The sequence below is a fragment of the Cicer arietinum genome, chromosome 6, assembly GCF_000331145.2.
Source record: "Cicer arietinum cultivar CDC Frontier isolate Library 1 chromosome 6, Cicar.CDCFrontier_v2.0, whole genome shotgun sequence".
Classification (NCBI taxonomy): Eukaryota; Viridiplantae; Streptophyta; class Magnoliopsida; order Fabales; family Fabaceae; genus Cicer; species Cicer arietinum.
Window position 1 is genome coordinate 15,502,655 of NC_021165.2, and position 19,893 is coordinate 15,522,547.

At 32.3% G+C, this 19,893-nt stretch overlaps 2 protein-coding genes across 19 annotated transcripts in view; one reads left to right on the forward strand and one right to left on the reverse strand.

The window, feature by feature from the left end:
* Positions 1 to 1,135: 1,135 nt before the first annotated feature.
* Positions 1,136 to 6,519, reverse strand: LOC101507527 (probable hexosyltransferase MUCI70). 2 transcript variants are annotated; one of them, XM_073370482.1, is made up of 9 exons: positions 5,508 to 6,519; positions 4,662 to 4,877; positions 4,220 to 4,433; positions 3,939 to 4,048; positions 3,661 to 3,860; positions 3,173 to 3,276; positions 2,700 to 2,887; positions 2,413 to 2,612; positions 1,136 to 1,733 (listed from the first exon to the last, which is right to left on the reverse strand). In XM_073370482.1, exons 1-9 carry the CDS (start codon positions 5,695 to 5,697, stop codon positions 1,509 to 1,511), a joined length of 1,647 nt encoding a protein of 548 aa, XP_073226583.1. In that variant the 5' UTR covers positions 5,698 to 6,519; the 3' UTR covers positions 1,136 to 1,508. The 2 variants fall into 2 exon arrangements, with proteins under 2 accessions (XP_073226583.1, XP_004505059.1); XM_004505002.4 differs by having other exon boundaries at positions 5,494 to 6,515.
* A 2,469-nt stretch (positions 6,520 to 8,988) lies between these two features.
* Positions 8,989 to 19,893, forward strand: part of LOC101507840 (uncharacterized) — a 17,154-nt gene continuing 6,249 nt past the window's right edge. For 4 of the 17 annotated variants that reach the window (XM_073370206.1, XM_073370208.1, XM_073370207.1 and 1 more), the window contains exons 1-5: positions 9,002 to 16,391; positions 16,520 to 16,570; positions 16,849 to 16,899; positions 17,297 to 18,185; positions 18,620 to 18,783. In XM_073370206.1, the coding sequence (XP_073226307.1) occupies positions 16,013 to 16,391; positions 16,520 to 16,570; positions 16,849 to 16,899; positions 17,297 to 17,358 (543 nt within the window). In that variant the 5' untranslated portion in view covers positions 9,002 to 16,012 and the 3' untranslated portion in view covers positions 17,359 to 18,185; positions 18,620 to 18,783. Of the gene's footprint in view, positions 16,571 to 16,808; positions 16,900 to 17,296; positions 18,186 to 18,619; positions 18,784 to 19,893 lie in introns of all 17 variants that reach the window. The other 13 variants (XM_073370214.1, XM_073370210.1, XM_073370215.1 and 10 more) reach the window with 13 other exon arrangements.

Consider the following 19,893-nt stretch of genomic DNA (forward strand, 5'->3'; position numbering starts at 1 on the left):
CGTCGTCGCTCCTCTTCTTAGCACCACTGTCATGCTGAATTACAAGCAGTAGGGTTCTAGAAAAGTCGTGTTATCCGGTTCGAGTGTTATTATACGCAAAAACAACCATGTTAAACATTTATTTCGGGTCCAAAGAATAACTTTGTATTTTTAGGACGATCATTTTGTTTTTAATAGTTATAGCAAGACCTAGATTCCGAACATATTTTATCAAGCTAGTCCACAATTCACCCCAAATAGTAGTGCGGAGTCTAAAATTACAATGAAATTCTTTTAAGAATCTTCTATTATAATCACGAATTAATCTATCATTGGCTGAGCTAACAATAGATATATATGAAAAGAGTCATCCACATTACATTTTACTATGCTCACTGACAGAGCTATCCAACAAATATGAATAAAATGTTTATGTTTGACCTATAAATTATGAAAAGATGTAGACCAAACTTTATCAATGTACAACGCTTGACTAGAAGAAGCTTGAGAGAGAGAGAGAGAGAGAGAGAGAGAAGAATCAATGATTTATATATTTCCACAAATTCCAGATAGAAACACCAAACATTGTCGTCCAATTCTCAGGATACGCATTGTTATATTGTTGGTCGATAAGTTTCAAGATAATAAAAAAGAAAGACTCAAAGAGAATAATTTACCTTAACTATCCTCCTTGATGATTCTATCCCAAATTCATTAACTCTGACCAAAGTAATAGCCTCAAAATCAAAGTAGAATATTTTCGATAGATAAATATTACCTAAAATTTATTAATTACTTAAATTCAATCATTTACTTCACAATTAATTTTTTTATTATTAATCATTTAAAGTGACGTAGAAGTATTTGTTTATGAGATCATAAATTCCAATAAGAGTTTTTCGAGGAAATTATAGATTGCTCGAGAGTCGTATAAATTGCTAGAATGTCAAAAGTAACACCAAAAAATACGTTTACAATTTTTACAAACTTGATAATTGAAAAAGTTGGTTCGTGTAGAAATGACTTAGATGCATGCGTATGCATAATAAAGTCGTGAATTGTTGGTACTTGTGGAGGAAGGGATTGTTTGAGGCTATCACCTCGTTACTATAAGATGAGATGAAAGATTGGACCCAAAAGAGTGCTTGACAAGGAATTGTAGATAACTTGGTTTCTTTATTAATAAGGAACAAGAGATCATGAACATATCTTTCGTGGAGTGTAATTGAGAGGAAATACATTTTCTTTATCATCACTATCATAATAGGGGAATTGGGAAATGGGTTACCTCGTGAGGAATTTAATGGCAACCCATATTATAATAATTGTTGAAAATCTTACCCTATATACACCAAAAAATTGACAAAAATGGACAATTGCACAAAATAAAAAGAATGAGAGCGTCCATGTGAAAACAATACAATACTCCTCTTGCACATTTTCCCTCCAGCTCTGCAATGAATGACTTTTGTATGTGGAATCTTATATATATCTTTGGAAAAAAAATATAATCACACAATCAAAACTTCTTAACTTGCTTTGTCGTCTCTACTTCCAGCAACAACTTTGCGGTGGCGCTTGGAACCAGAGTTTTTATCTCTTCTGCGCCTTCCAGGGCCTTTAGGAATGGGAGGGGTTACAACCTTTTCAGGCGACCTTTCAAGCATAGGCAATGCAGGTGGGGGAGATGGTGGAGGTATTTGAGCAGTAGCCAACGGTGGAGCCAGATGCAGCAGTAAATCCCTGTGATATTTCTGTATACACCCCCCAAAAAAATAAACTACAGTAAGGCAAATGAGAGAGAATAGTAACCATGAAATTACATGTGCAATGAAGAAAGTTTAGATAAAAATATACACCCTCCAGAAAAATGAAACAATAACCATTGAGATAGGAGGTTTCGAGAAAAACCTCAATCACAATAAAATGTATAAAATGTTACAAAAAGACATTTATAATTGATATTTGAATTTATTCAATTAAAGATAATGTGTGTAAAAATATGAGAAAATATGAGAGAAAACAGGATACACTACTTGCTACTTAAAATAGCATTTCAAAAGTCACTGTAATCTTGCAAGAGAACACTGTTACCAAACAACTCTAGTTTGATCATACAAGCTTATGCGTGTTAAAAAGTGGCAGTTTGACCTTGCTAAACACAGCCTAAGTGTGAAAAGTGAGAGAGAGAGGTCTTTCTGAAAACATACAAGGGTAGTCATCATCGCGGAAAAGAATAACAAATATGGAAATTGTTATCACTGTTAAGTTAGTTTATGCTTTCTAAAGTGTTCGAGCATGCGTGTGTTAATGTGTGCATATTTATTGCATTCCAAAATTTTGAATTGTTCAGAACCAATGTGTATCTTCTCGAAATCTACACTATCAAAAGTTTACTATAGCCAGGTATACAAACAAGATAAAAAATGTTACCTGAATTACAAAATTGCGTCTTTCACAATCCAAGAACATGTTGAAATGAAAATCTACCCGTGACAAAATTTTGTCCCTGACAGTTGAAAAACTAAGCTGGTCCCTTGAAGTAAATCGATCAACTTCATTGAACCAAAGACAAGTAAAGAGATTGCTAATAGGAACATGCTCTCGAACTATTACACATCCTTCAGGAACATCTGCAACACAACCATTAAGTTTGACGAAAATAAATTACACAGGTTCATCTCATCACCAGATAGATAGAGGAAGTAAGTTTCACCTACCACTTATAAGAGGAAGCTTTGCCTCTGTATATGGGGTCAACCCCTCCTTCTTGTAAAACTCAATTTGGAAGTCAATAGAGGCATTCTCGTACTTTCCAGCAGCTTTATTGGCTTCGGCCTCAACGAATACATCAAAGCGTCTATAATGCTTTGATATAGCAAAAGTTGCATTCTTCCTCCACAGAAACCTATATCAGCATGAGGTGTGGGGGCTGAATTGGAAGTGTGACCAGATTGGAGTTTAATTTATTACTGATCTAAGCTATCCTAAAGATCTATTTTATTATATCTATCACAAACAGAAGTAGATGGAAGAGAGAATCACATGCCAAACTATGTATCAAATGGTAAAGGGTCTGAAATGAACATTTTAACACCACTTTCACATATAGAATAAATAGGCATATAGGATGAAGACGTATATATACTGAACAAATATGTATATAACATTGAAGAGATTCTTAGATATGTACCTTTCAAGAATTTGATATGGATCGACAACAAGCTCAAGCTTTCCATCAAGCCATATAGAGTAGCAAGCATTGGGAACCATTCTATGCAACAGAAGCTTTGGAATCTGTTAAAGAAATGGTAAAAGTTACAAGGTAATAAATAAGAGTACTACTTTATGAACAAGAAAATACATCAGTACCATGGTGAAATTTAAGTTTTTCAAACTCATGTAGAGGATCTAGCCAATACTAGGAGGCCTACTGATCTAGTTATTTACCCTTCCCCATTCTGTGTTTTGAGGATCAATCACACAGCAACACTAACTCCTTCAGGAGGGATTTTAGAAAGAAAAAAAAGACAGCCAACACTATGATTATTCAATTTTACACAGCAACAGTCACATCATATAGAAAAGCATAACTATTAAGAATAATCACTAACAAAAATGGCTAACAAGTAACAACCCATATAATAATTTGACTTCTGCTTGAAAATATGTAATTCGGACCTTTCCTGTCCGTCTAGCATCTGCATAAGGAAGATTGCGAGCAACTATAATTCTCCACAAACCAATCTTCTTGCTGATTCCCAGCCTACCAGAACTCCTCAGATATTGTTCCGTTTCTTCGTCAACAAACATAAAGAAGCATACAGTTTTCCTCGAATAGTCACTTATATTCTTTGGCTCATTTATCTCATCAAAATTTCCTGAATAGTATATATAACTTATATTCAATAACTAGCTTAAAAACAAGTAAATAAATGCAGAAATCACATAACACTTACCAAATACTGCTGATGCAACAACCACTCCATTACACTGATCCATTTCAAGAAGGTCGTCTTCATCAATGTCAAACCCTGTGTTGCGGCCAGGTTTGGTTCCTCTTACGAATCTGATTGATGCACACACACATAGTTGAAGATGGGAGAATGATTCATATCAGTAAACATGTATACACCAATGCTTTATTACTAGCCCGCACAATTATCACCATAAAGAACTTCCCTCAGCGAGTAGTATAGATATAAGTAAGGGGAAAAATATCACCAAAAGCAAAACATACCCACAGTGCACGCTCATTGACTCGTGTACATCAAAAGACTCATTTCTCTGCTTCAAAGTAGGATATCCACCAAACTCTGAACCACCAAATTCATCCCCTCTACTTAAATTTTCTTCATAGACATATGTTAAATTCTGAAGAACCGGAGAAAGTGAGGGCAATGTTGGCATCCGTGCAATGGCTTCTTCCACAGGAAGGTAACATACTGGGCATGCTGTAATATAACTAAGTAAGACAGATTATTCAGGAAAACTGAAGAAGCACCATACACAAAGTAGTCTAAAATTATCCCAGGTTCTCCATATAAATCATCATAACCCACAAAGTTGAAGAGATAATTGGTATACGTAGAGATGATGAGAACATTGGGTGCTATTAAGAATAAAATAATCTAAACTTAGACATGAAACCTTAGGCAGCAAGATAGTAAACTAAAACTTACGACGTGGTCCGGTTCGCTTTTTATCAGCCGGTGGGGGAGGTAATGTGAAACTATTACACGGATGGCCTGTAGGAAGATGGTAGCCCAAAAAGTAGCTAGGTGGAGGAGGAAGTAATGCAAAATTTGCAGTAGATATTTCAGACGAAGAATCACTCATAGACACACTTTCGTTGACACTAATAGTCTGCACCGCGTTTCCTTCCCGAGAATCCTCACCTGAAATCAGACCATATCACATATTATCGCCTAACTAAAACAGAGATCAAATAATAAACACAAATCACAACTCACAGCATATTCTAGCAGTTCCAACTCCCAACTGAACTAAATAACAATAGCTTACTTTCATTTAATAATAGCATACACTACCAAAAAAATAAAACCATTCAAATTGTAATAATAATAGATTAAACAGTCATTTTGGTCTCTAAATATGCGAGATGTCACTATAGTCTATCAATGTATTGAAACTACATAAATATCTGAGTGTGTCTTCAGTTAGTAATTTCATAGACCAATCTGACTAACAGAAGTTATATCTAAGGATCAAACAAACCAACGAAAAACACATACAGGACCAAACTAAAAATTACGTTTTTGTAATTTTGATGCATTTAGGGACTATAGTGACTGCAACTCACACATTGAAGGACCAAAATGGCTATTATAATAGATATTATGATTGTTGCAACAACATGAAAGACTAGTATACTTATACTTTATAATATAAATAGTCAAATTGCAATCACGTAACTAATTACAATTGATATCATAGATTCATAATAATTGAATAAGGGAAGGGAATATGAGAAAGTGGGAGAAAATGAGGAACCTTTTCCAACATACAAAACCCAGACGAAAACGACAGCAGAGATGAGACAGAGGAAGAGCATCCCAACTTTCTTGCGTCCAGCAAATTTAAAGATCCAAAGGAACAATTGTTCCTTCTCTTTCTCCTTGAGCATCTTAGAAGCTTTGCGTGCTGTTTGATTAGACGACACCCCGTTTTGTAGCTGCTGTTTATCCAGAGAACCATAACTTCCAGAACGAATACCAATACCCGATGAACCTCCACCACCTCCAGGCATTATATCTCAACAAAACCCTCATATACATATATCTCTCTCATTCCTCTCCCTATAAGATTCTTCAATCGCACTATCACTTTCAACTCAGGAATGTGAAGTAAAAATCAAATACAGTGATTTCTCTTTCGGCGTATTCAATGACCCAGAATATGAAGAGGATTATACTGAAACAGAAACTGAGTCACGATAAAAATTCTCTTTATATTCCAAAATTGGGGGATGAATCTAGGGTTTTCTGAATTCTGAAACTTGGATGAATTCCGGGGATCACAGATTTCAACTGGTGTGTTTTTTTTGAGTAATTCCCTTTATATTCTCTTTATATCTCTTTTTTTTTTTTTGTTCTTTTCTTTTTTTGATACTTATAATTCCGCTGATCTAGAAGTGGTGAGTGAGGATGAATTGATGACGGTGTTCTCAAAGAGAAACAAAAATTCAGTGAATAATTTCTTTTTGGAAATAAGATAATGGGTCACAAAACAGTGGTATACTCTTCTCTTGTGCATGTAGAACTTGGGTGACACTATTTTTTGTGCATGATGTGTTAAATACTATTGGAGAGTTGGACTTAAGTTCTTGCACTCACAATTTCCTAGTTGACATTGTGAACCATTTACAACCATTATTATTAGCTCCTATTACGCTGGCGGACTTAATATTGTGGGTTGGGGAGATACTTCTACCAATTAGTTTACCGTTTGGAGTGTTTATATGTTGCAACAAGGAAATGCCGAAGGTCTAAATGAGATTATAATTCTTTGTGGACTTCAAGAGGCCTCACTCGATATAGACATTTATGTGGTTGGTTGTCCAAAAGCGGATTCTTACCAATTTTATGAGAAGCAGATGGAGAGTGGGTGCACCTCTTATTTGCTCGGGTTGTGGAAGAGATAATGAGACAATTATTCACGTTCTGCATGATTGTGTGCACACTACTCAGGTATAGATATCCCAATTATACCCTATTTTTATTAGTGATTTCTTCTCTTTTGATTGCAAGAACTAGATTTTCAATAATCTCAATCAACTAGGGATTGGAACTACTACAGAGAGCCAAAATACAGTTTTCATAACAATTTGCTTGGTCATTGTGGAATTGACGAAACAAAGCTATATCCGAGGAGGATTTCAAACCACCCATAAGCTTGTGGACTTGCTAGGTAATTCAATAATTCACTACAGAAAATGATGGTAGCATTTCTCTAATCCTTCATTGCAACTTGCAAAGTAAAGATACAATCTATGTTTGTTCGATAAAGTCCCCCTACTAGATGGTTAAAGCTCAATAGTGATATGATCATAATAGTCATGGTTTCCTTTAAAGATCGTTCTAGGTCAGAAACTTACAAATTTGAGTGAAAATCACGTATAACTGGAGACTGCGATAAACGGCGCTGCGAAACTCCAATTCGGCCGATTCCAAACCGAGGTGAAAGATGACGTTCTGAAACGCAAGTTAGACTTTTGAATCACTGAAAACCAGTATATAGAACTCAAGATATGAACGCAGGTTACTGATCACGAAAATTGGAAGAATTGGAGTATTAGGGTTTGATGTAAAGGAAACTCAATATTATTATTCAGCAAAGAAACCAAGAACAAAATGGTGCCACAATCTAAGGATTGATAAACCAAGAAGAACGCCACAAGGGTTAACAACATTGATAAATTCAAGATGAATTCTTTCAAGAACTCTAGAGAGCAAAGTCTCACAAAAATAATAGTCAAAATCTGCCCCTCCACGAGGTTACAAATGCTTATTTATACTAAGTCCATCTCTAAACTTAAATGGGTCATATAAGTGACACCATTCTCTAAGCCGATATTAGTCTTACATCTTATTTTTTTTCTAAAATAAACTTAATGTAAGTAAGTAAAGTATCTTCACTTACACATAACAAAAACTAAATCAATAATAAAACTATTACAATTCCAAATCAAAAGCAAACTAAGAATTAATACAAACCAAATTAAAATATATAAAGTTTATCCTAATTTATTAAAATATGAATCATCTTCATGCTCTTGAGATCCTTATCAAATAGTGATGGAGTTTGCCAAAGAAATGGAAAAGTGTCAGTGTGTGGTGTTTTTTTTCATAACTCATACGAGAGATGGATTAAGGGCTACAACAAGAAGATTGAAGCGTGTGATGTTCCTTATGCTAAAATATGGAGCATGTACCTTGGTTTGGAGTTAGCTTGAAGAGAATATGTTTTGTATCTCATTGTGGAGAGTCACTCAAAAAAATCTTTTAGATATGGTGTCAGACAATTGCAAGTTTAGTGAGAATGTTCTCATCTTGGTGTGACACATTTGCAAGCTTTCGAATTGTGATCGACAGATTCAGGTTCTTCATACTTGAAGGGAGGGAGGAAAAAATGGGCTGACTTACTCGCTATTTTTAACTTTTCTTAGGACTCATCCAATTGCTTTATTGAGGAGAACTCCATGGTGATCTTCACTTAATTATTTTGACACATCTTTGGGACTTGCATGTCTAAGAATGTTACTTTAATTTTACAGTTTTATTTATTTTTTTGTTGAACACTTGTCTACCAAAAAAAAGAAATACGGTAATGTATTCGTTGGACAAAACTTAAGTATAATGAGGCACACTCTTATTTCTGTTTATTCACTTGCACCAGCTAATGTAATTATAAACAATAATTTTTAATAGTTTTTTTATCATGATTTTTAATAAAATGAGTGAAAGGTGTAGTGGGTGATAATTATGAAAGATAACAATTTTTTAATAATCAAATAGCATGTACTTTTTTGGAAAAATATTTAAAAGTAATTTCAGTATTATTGAAAATAGGGTACACCAAAATTTTCTATTTATTTATTATAGATTTTACAGATAATTATAAGTATAGATTTTCATTATAATAAATATTCATTAGAGAATGCACTTGAATTTTTTTTATTTTTTATTATAAACGTATCGTTGTTATAATAATTTAGTTGTTGTATGATGATATGATATATACTTTATTATTATTATTATTATTATTATTATTATTATTATTATTATTATTATTATTATTTTCTATTTTGTTTAGTATTTGTTTTACGTTTTTTTGTTGTATTTTCAAAAAATACAATCGAGTTGATATAGCGTTAAAAAAAGGGACATAAGTAAAAATTAATTTTAAAAGGACTCCTGTAACTATTGGGCCAAGGCCCAATATTCCACAAAAATAAGAAAGCCTACAAGAGAAGGCTTTATAATCAGCACATACCATTTCAGTCTCTCAAGAAAAGAAAGAATGGGTTTCAACACGCAAGCACGGTGGTGGGTTCTTTCTTCTTCAACAATCAATCTCGTTGTTGAATGCTACGTAGACGGGTTCTTTCTCCTTCTTGACTATCCAAGAACCTTCATTCTTGTTAATTGTTATAAAGAATTGGACTGTGATATGATTTCTCATTCTTGATTTTGACCGAAATCAGAAGATACTCGCGGATAGTCGAAGGAAGTGGAACCGGGAACATCACGTTGTATTGTTTGGACTAAGTTCTGGTTTTAACGTGGATGACCACACTGTTTCTCCTCGTCGCGTTTCTTTAAGACTCAACGGGATTCCTAGGGTGCCATTCTCTTCATTTCTTTAAACATCGATAACAGGTTCAATTCACTTTGATCAACTTTTCGATTGAACCAATTTTTTTTACTTGTCTTTCAATTTTGTTGCTTTCTAGCCCTTTCATTTCCTTTGATTTGCTTTGGTGATGATGTGATTTATGACTTACATTTGGTGTGCATGTTGTTGGGCTATACATATTCCAACACATTTTTCTCATTCTTGATTATTCTAGAACTTTCATCATATCAAATCATATATCAAAAGAGTATACAAACCTTTTAAATGGTTTAATTGGTATAAGTTGCCTCTGTGAGATGATTCTTGTGAGGTATAGGATGTCTCAACGACAACTAGGTGACCCTGAACGAAATTGCAGTTTGAATATGAACTCTTTGTTCATAACATGTATAATATACAAGATGGTATCTATTAAGCTTTAATGACTCTAGTCCCTAATTGTTATGTAAACTTTTTTTCATATTCAGAAGAAAGGATGGTATATACCCTAAATCTGACTGCAAGATAAATTTACTTTGTTATATGATTTTTGTGAGGGGATTGGTTGCCTTGATGATCGTAAATTAAAATTACAAGTTGTTATCTATTAAGCTTCATTGACCTTTGTCTCTAAATGAGATGCAATCTTTTTCATAATCTAAAAAAGGGTAGTGTTTATGAGTTTGATAGCCCAAAGTAGAGCATCAAAATGGATATACTTTGTTATAGGATTTTTGTGAGAGTTGGGATGCCTTAATGACCCTAAATGAGATTGAATTATAAACTTGTTATTCACAAATTAATGTGAAAGTTGGATGTCAACTTGGTTGCAAATTCATATTTCAAATATGAATTTTATTCATAAGGTATCTATTGAGCTTGGATGACCTTTGACCCTAGATGAGATTAAATCTTTTCTCATTTAAAAGATGTTTTTTTTTGTGAGTGCTAAGAAGTCTTGATGACCCTAAAAGAAATTACATTATGAACTATTTATTCTTAATGTGGAATCTAAATGGTGCTTTAATTACGATTTCAATTATGAATTTTTATTTATGAAGTATGTCTATTGAGTTTCGATGACCCTAGTCCCTGAATAAGATGAAATCTTTTTTCATAATATGAAAAATATGATTTGTGTGAGAGCCGAGATGCCTCGATGACCTTAAATAAAATTACATGCATTAAATGCAATTTTAATTATGATTTTTTATTCGTAAGGTATCTATTGAGCTTCAATGACCCTTGTCCCTAACTGAGATGAAATATTTTTTCATAATCTGAAAACTTTGATTTTTGTCGGAGTTTAGATGCCTCGATGACCCTAAATGAAATTGCATTATAAACTCTTTATTCATAATGTGAAGGCTGGATGATGAATTAAATGCAATTTCTACAATGAATTTTTATTCATAAAGTATCTATTGGGCTTCAATGACCTTAGTCCTTAATGAGATCAAATCATTTTTCAATAATCTAAAATAAATATGTTTTTTGTGAGAGTTGGGATGCAACCCTAAATGAAATTACATTATGAACTCTTCATAATTTGATAGTTGGATGACGCCTTAAATGCAATTTACATTATGAATTTTTATTCATAAGAAATTAAGCGTCCATGACCCTAAATGAAATTGCATTGTAAACTCTTTATTCACAATGTGAAGGCTGGATGATGAATTAAATGCAATTTCAGCGATGAATTTTTATTCATAAGGTATCTATTGGACTTCAATGACCCTAGTCCCTAAATGAAATCAATTCTTTTTTCAATAATCTAAAATAAATATGTTTTTTGTGAGAGTCGGGATGCTTCGATGACCCTAAATGAAATTATATTATGAACTCTTCATAATTTGATAGTTGAATGACGCCTTAAATGCAATTTACATTATGAATTTTTATTCATAAGAAATTAAGCGTCCATGACCCTAAATGAAATTGCATTATAACCTCTTTATTCATAATGTGAAGGCTGGATGATGAATTAAATGCAATTTCAGCGATGAATTTTTATTCATAAGGTCTATTGGACTTTAATGACCCTAGTCCCTAAATGAGATCAACTCTTTTTTCAATAATCTAAAATAAATATGTTTTTTGTGAGAGTCGGGATGCTTCGATGACCCTAAATGAAATTACATTATGAAATCTTCATAATTTGATGGTTGGATGACTCCTTAAAAGGAATTTACATTATGAATTTTTATTCATAAGAAATTAAACGTCGTAGACTCTAGTCCCTAAATGAGGTGATTTCTTTTATGGTTTGATAAAAGGTTGGTTGCCTTGATGACTATAAATTAAACTGCACTATGTAAGAGATGTATCTATTAAGTTTCATTGACCTTTGTCCCTAAATGATATTTTTTTCATATTCAGGAGAAATAGTGGTATATACTCAAAGTCAGACTACAAGATAAATTTACTTTGTTATATGATTTTTGTGAGGGATTGGATGCCTTGATGATGGTAAATTAAAATTACAAGATATTGTCTATTAAGCTTCATTGACCTTTGTCCCTAATGAGATGCAATCTTTTTCATAATTTTAAAAAGGCAGTGTTTATGAGTTTGATAGCCCTAAGTAGAGCATCAAGATGGATATACTTTGTTATAGGATTTTTGTGAGAGTTGGGATGCCTTAATGACCCTAAATGAGATTGAATTATAAACTTGTTATTCACAATGTGAAAGTTGGATGTCAACTTGGTTGCAAATTCATATTTCAAATATGAATTTTATTCATAAGGTATCTATTGAGCTTGAATGACCTTTGACCCTAAATGAGATGAAATCTTTTCTCATTTAAAAGATGTTTTTTTTTTTTTGTGAGTGCTAAGAAGTTTTGATGACCCTAAATGAAATTATATTATGAACTATTTATTCTTAATGTGGAATCTAAATGGTGCTTTAATTACGATTTCAATTAGGAATTTTTATTTATAAAGTATGTCTATTGAGTTTCGATGACCCTAGTACCTAAATAAGAGGAAATCTTTTTTCATAATATGAAAAATACGATTTGTGTGAGAGCCGAGATGCCTCGATGACCTTAAATAAAATTACATGCATTAAATGCAATTTTAATTATGAATTTTTATTCGTAAGGTATCTATTGAGTTTCAATGACCCTTGTCCCTAAATGAGATGAAATATTTTTTCATAATCTGAAAACTTTAATTTTTGTCGGAGTTTAGATGCCTCGATGACCCTAAATGAAATTGCATTATAAACTCTTTATTCATAATGTGAAGGCTGGATGATGAATTAAATGTAATTTCTGCAATGAATTTTTATTCATAAAGTATTTATTGGGCTTCAATGACCCTAGTCCTTTAATGAGATCAAATCTTTTTTCAATAATCTAAAACAAATATGTTTTTTGTGAGAGTTGAGTTGCGACCTTAAATGAAATTACATTATGAACTCTTCATAATTTGATAGTTGGATGACGCTTTAAATGCAATTTACATTATGAATTTTTATTCATAAGAAATTAAGCGTCCATGACCTTAAATGAAATTGCATTGTAAACTCTTTATTCACAATGTGAAGGCTGAATGATGAATTAAATGCAATTTTAGCAATGAATTTTTATTCATAAGGTATCTATTAGACTTCAATGACCCTAGTCCCTAAATGAAATCAATTCTTTTTTCAATAATCTAAAATAAATATGTTTTTTGTGAGAGTTGGGATGCTTCGATGACCCTAAATGAAATTACATTATGAACTCTTCATAATTTGATAGTTGGATGGCGCCTTAAATGCAATTTACATTATGATTTTTTATTCATAAGAAATTAGGCGTCCATGACTCTAAATGAAATTGCATTATAACCTCTTTGTTCATAATGTGAAGGCTGGATGATGAATTAAATGCAATTTCAGCGACGAATTTTTATTCATAAGGTATCTATTAAACTTCAATGACCCTAATCCCTAAATGAGATCAACTCTTTTTTCAATAATCTAAAATAAATATGTTTTTTTATGAGAGTCAGGATGCTTCGATGACCCTAAATGAAATTACATTATGAACTCTTCATAATTTGATGGTTGGATGACGCCTTAAATGAAATTTACATTATAAGTTTTTATTCATAAGAAATTAAGCGTCCAAGACCCTAAATAAAATTGCATTATAACCTCTTTATTCATAATGTGAAGGCTGTGTGATGAATTAAATGCAATTTCAGCCATGAATTTTTATTCATAAGGTATCTATTGGACTTCAATGACCCTAGTCCCTAAATGAGATGAACTCTTTTTTCAATAATCTAAAATAAATATGTTTTTTGTGATAGTCGGGATGCTTCGATGATCCTAAATGAAATTACATTATGAATTATTCATAATTTGATAGTTGGATGATGCCTTAAATGCAATTTACATTATGAATTTTTATTCATAAGAAATTAAGGCATTTAAGGCATCATTTAGGATAATTCATAATGTAATTTCATTTAGGGGGTATATTACGAATTGAATGCATAATGCGATATCTTTTCTCCTTATCTCAAAAGGGGGTATATATGATTCTAATAATCCCAAGTTGGATTGCAATATAAGTATACTGATATATGAATTTTGTGAGGGGTTAGATATTGGGAAGATCCTAAATTTAATTTTATGAGGAGCTATCTTTCAAAATCTAAGGCCAGACATTCATAATGTACAAAATGATTTTAGTGAGCTTTGATGACTCCTCAAATGAGATGTTTTTTTTCTTCATAATATGAAAAAGGAGGTGGTATCTATGAACCTAATAATCCAAAGTTGGACCACAAGATGATGTTTATTGAGTTTTGATTACTCTAGTCCCTAAATTATATGATTTTTTTCTTAAATATTAAAAGGAAGTTGTATATTTTGAACCTTAATAGCCTAAAGTTGCAGCATAAGATGGATATACTATACTTTTCAGTTTTCATTATGAATTATTTATTCATAATGTGAAAGATGGTGTCTATTGAGCTTCAATTACCTTAGTTCCCATGCGGTATGAAGTGACCTTGGAAATGCAATATTATGAAGTGTATGCCTGTCTTGGATTAGCCTACTACTTGTGTCGATCTGCTTGCATGATAAAGATCAACGATGGTTTCACTATTGATCTTTATAGTTAAGCACAAGGATTTGAAATCATATGATTACACTATTTTGTTGTCAAATGGTGCTGAAAATCTTGCAATCTGGAGGTATTCTCATCATTCTCATTTCTTAATTTCGTTGGAGGTATTTGGTCTTCTATTGCAATTTTAGTGTGTGTAAATATTATTCTCTATTGTTGCATGCATTAAAGATTTGAAGTTAAGACATCCAAGACTTGTTTGTAGTATTATTTTAATCAATTTATCACATTATAAGATGTATACTTGTTGTATGTGATGAACAAGAAAATGGAACCAAGTCCAACTTGAAACAAAAACAATGAAACTTCAGGTGTAGAATCTCGTGTAGTGATGTATTGAATTTGTACAGAATTTGCTGCTACAAAGTCACATAGTGCTGGTCTGTCAATTTTAGCGGGCTTAATAATAGTTTGGCTTTAGATTCCATTAGAATAAGTCACGACAATGATATACAATGAAGAGTAATGGGAAAACTAAAGTTTGATGGTTACATTCATGTAGTGTGTTTCTTGAAGATGGCCATAGTAACATTTTTATTAGGGGGTACATATGAGCCTTATAGCCCCAAGTTCCATTGCAAGATGGATATATTCTGTTCCATAGTTTTGTAAGGGATGAGATGTTTCAATGACCCTAAAGGAAATTACATTATGAACTCTCTATTCATAATGTGAAAGTGGATGAAGGCCTTGAATTCAATTTTGAATATAAATTTTTATTGACAATGTAAGGGGTGATTGTGTTTTTATGACCCTGAATACAATTTTGGAGTATGCAAATCCTTTAAGGTTGTTACTGTAAGATAAAATCCTTTTTCATAATCTGAAAAGTGGGTGTTATATTTTATAATTTATGACCCCGAATTCGACTCCAAGATGATATACTTTGTTCCATGCAAAGATGGAATGTCTTGATGACCCCAAAGTAAACTACGGTATGACCTCTTTATTCATAATGTGAAAGTTGGATGATGCCCTAAATGCAATTTTTTAACATGAATTTGTATTAATAATGTACAGGATGGTACCTATTAGTGGAGGTGGCATAATAAACATGATAATGGCTTTTAAGCTTTTTAAAATTCTCATTTAAGAATTTGTAATGGTAAGCATTTTTTCCTCAATCTGGATAACATGGATCTTGATTGAAGATGCTGAAAATAAAGGTTACATTTACACCTAGATGGAAGGTTAGTTAAGTTACATTACATATCTAGTGTTTCTTCATGGGGTCGTGAAGGTATTAGGTCTATATAGTAGTAAAGTCATGCACTTCTATGCATGACTTTCATATGGAAAATTGTGTTATTCAAATTTCATTACTACATGCATATGTGGCTTTATTGCTTTTTTCCACTATGGGAATCACTCGTCATAGTAATGCACATGTCACTACTAGAATTTTGAATAACTACATGGCCATCTACTTATAATTTAAAGTAATAATCTTCTCATTTCATTGTCATATTCTTTGCTTCAGTATTTAATTCCATTCTTTGATGATTTGTGTTGTGTTTCAATTTGTCTGCTTTGTTATTAATGTTTTTATTCCATAACAATTCGTTGTTTGAATTGAAAGCTATTCAGCCAACATTTAATCCATTCTTTGCAGCTACATATATATCAGTTGTGTCTAATTTTCTGCTCATTTATATGTGCATGATTGTATGCAGAAAAGTTCCTCCTTTTTCCTCCATAGCAGAATCAATTTGTGTAGGAATTATGAAATTGAATATCTATCACAATCCAGCAACACGTGTACCAACTAAGGAAGCATTCAAATTATCTCTTCAAAGGTGGTATCACACATTATCTTCCATCCACCTGCACCATTCATTTTCCCATTCAACTATATACTTTTGGTTTAGAGAAGTACTCACCTATTACAACCAGCATGAGGATTGTACTGAAACCATTGGTTGGTTGATATCTATAGTTTTACTTAAACATTTTGGTTTGATGTAAAACTTGTCAATGTATGTTTACTTGTTGGTGTTGGAGAACAGGACTTGAATCTAAGGTGAATCATCTGACATATTATTGCAGATGTGCATCATAGTACCTTCTTTATGAAAAGATCTCAAGGATACATGGAAGGTACATACCTTCTTTATTAAATCACATACAATATGTGCCATTACCAAGGACCAACTCTTGTAAAATCTTAAGTTGTTCCTAGCTATTACATCACATACAATATCTTCATTGCAAAAGACCAACACGCACCTTATTATTTTCCTTTCTATAGTTTTACAATATCTATAGTTTTACTTAAACATTTTGGTTTGATGTAAAACTTGTCAATGTATGTTTACCTGTTGGTGTTGGAGAACAGGACTTGAATCTAAGGTGAATCATCTGACATATTATTGCAGATGTGCATCATAGTACCTTCTTTATGAAAAGATCTCAAGGATACATGGAAGGTACATACCTTCTTTATTAAATCACATACAATATGTGCCATTACCAAGGACCAACTCTTGTAAAATCTTAAGTTGTTCCTAGCTATTACATCACATACAATATCTTCATTGCAAAAGACCAACATGCACCTTATTATTTGCCTTTCTACTCATTGCTTTCCTATTGGTCACCTTGTTCAAAAAGGGAATCAACTGAAACAAGGGGAGGATGGTAAATAAGTACCTTTCCCATACAATACAATCCCACCATTTAATAAGTTACATGGTTCTCAATTAATGCGCCTCTCCACAAAATTTGTATTTCATGACACAATTTTAATGAGTGGCAGAAGATATTATTGCTTATTGGTCTGCCTTTATGTTTTTAGTTGCTAATTTGTTGTCATGTTATTTGCAGATATTGAAAGTTCAATTGTTGTGCCGAGACATGATACCTTCCCGAAGTATCCTTATTTCTAGAATAGTATGTTTGTATAATTTTCTTCTTCTTATGAAGTTCCCATGATATCCTTTGATATGTGCTTTTGTAATGGATTTTCATCTTTTCATATTAAAAAGGAGAAAAAGATCGATAGGTAAAGGGTGTATATGGCTCACTTGTTTAAGTTTTGCTTTGGGATCATTTGTCTAGAATGAGCAAAAATGAGAGAGACATACGGTGAAATTGTGTGTCTGAACTACACAACAGTGTCATTTTTATATAGGCTCAAAGCAATAAATGCAAAAATAAATATAAGAGATATTATCTCTTTTTTCATGATATGATAAGATATACAATAAATTCAAAGATTCTAAATATATTTTCAAAACTCTCCCTCAAACTGGACTGTATAAATCATATGTATCAAATTTGTTACATATATAACCGATTGAGGACCTCTCTGAGACTTACTAGAGACATTTGCCAATTGATCATTGGAATTAACAAAGCTAGTGGTGTTGTCGCCTGATTTGATTTTCTCTTTTACAAAATGACAATCTATCTCAATATGTTTGGTCTTAGCATGAAAAATCAGAGCAATGCTGCTTTATTATTGCATATTAATGTTATTTGTGTTGCCTTTTCAAATTGAAGTTCTTTGAGTAATTGTTTCAATCAAATGAGCTCATAAGTCACTAATGCCATAATCCTGTGTTTAGCTTCAACGCTAGATCTTGTAACTACACTTTGTTTCTTACTCTTCCAAGATAATAAGTTTTCTCAAACAAGTATGCAATACCTAGAAGTGGATAGCCTATCAATGAGTGAGCCTGCCCAATTGGTATATGAATAACCAACTAACTAAGTATGTCATTTTTTTTCTTCATAAATTATACCTTTTTATGGAGCCTCTTTAATTTATTTTAAGATTCGTATCACAACATCCTAATGTTGTTGGCAAGGAGAGTTTAAATGTTGACATACCAAACTGTTTGCAAAAGAAATATTTAGATGGATGATTGTGAGGTAGTTTAATTTACTAACCAATCTTTTGTATCTCCTCGAATTTGAAAATGGCTTTCGTTGATTAGGTAAAAGTTTGAAATCTAGATCCATGGGAGTATCAATTGACTTGACATTCAATAAACATGTATCTTCAAGAATATCCGTGACATATTTCCTTTGTGAAATTACTAAGTCGTCCTTAGATTGAACTACCTCAATACTCAAGAAGTAGCAGAATTTGCCAAGATCTTTAGTTTGAAACTGATAAGATACCACCTTACTTTGATCGTACAGACTACTATTTCTGGAAGAGTAAGATGCAGTTGTTCCTAAAATCACAAGACACACGCATGTGGTGCATCATTACAGATGGGAACTTCATACCAAGAATTGACCAAAACGACTCAAGATTTTCTGAAAAAAAAGAAACATATTGGACAACAAAAGACAAAATTAAGGTACTTCTAAACTCTAAAGCTTAATTATTTTTATCATGTGCCTTAAGTAAGGAAGAAAGTGAAAGAGTCGATGAATGTGATACGACAAAAAGGGTATAAGACACACTACAAACTCATCATGAAGGGACAAATCATGTCATAGAGACAAGAATTGATATCTTCATACAAAAGTTTGAACTTTTTGAAATGAACGAAGGAGAAACTATTGATGAAATGTATTTAAGATTTACAACTATAGTAAATGAAATGTGTTATCTAGGCAAAACATACTTAGTACAAGACAGAGTAAGAAAAATCATGAGATGCTTTCCAATCATATGAGACCAACAATGACAACCATAGGTCAAGTTAAGAATCTTGAGATACCCGGATTAGAAGAACTCATTGGAACCTTATGAACACATGAAATGCTACTGCAAGAGGACAAACCAACAAATAAAGGTAAAATAATAGCCATCAAAGCATCTCAAAATCCTCAAGAAAACATACCCTAAAAACCAGATGAAAGAGAAGACTTAGAAGAAATTGGACAAAAAGATGTTAATGAAGAAATAGTTATGCTTACAAGAAAAATCCAAAGCATGATGAGGAGAAGATATCAAATCAAGAAAAGCTTTCCAAATAAAAAAGTAAATTTTAAAGCAGAAGTAGATAAAAGTCAGATTACATGTTTTGGGTGCAACAAACTAGAACATTACAAAACTGAATGTCCCTTAAATAAATGGGCACAAAAAAGATTCCCATTCAAGAAAAAATCCATGATGGTTACTAGCGATGATTATGATGAATCAGAAACAGAAGAGACTGAAGAGGCCAACATATGTTTAATGGCAAACTAAGAAGACAATGAGGTGATAAATTCTGAACTATGTTCTTTATGCGAACAAATGAAAAAAGAGTTTGGTAACCTGATAAACGATTCAAATTTTCTTGTTAAAAAATGTAGTTCTTTAAAAGAACAAGTTTACAAAGAAAAAAGAGAAAGCTCAAGCTATGATTGATGAACTAAAAAGTATCATTCAAAGTGTCAAGAATTAGAGTAAAAATATATTTCTTGAATGAATTATATTGGTAATACATCAGATATATATATATATATATATATATATA

Excerpts from the sequence above, each read along its gene's own strand:
- LOC101507527 (XM_004505002.4), bottom strand. The coding sequence starts at position 5,749 with ATGCCTGGAGGTGGTGGAGGTTCATCGGGTATTGGTATTCGTTCTGGA. Across the intron at positions 2,888-3,172 it reads CCATATCAAATTCTTGAAAG|GTTTCTGTGGAGGAAGAATG; the intron begins GTACATATCTAA and ends ATGCTGATATAG. Across the intron at positions 1,734-2,412 it reads GACGCAATTTTGTAATTCAG|AAATATCACAGGGATTTACT; the intron begins GTAACATTTTTT and ends GGGTGTATACAG.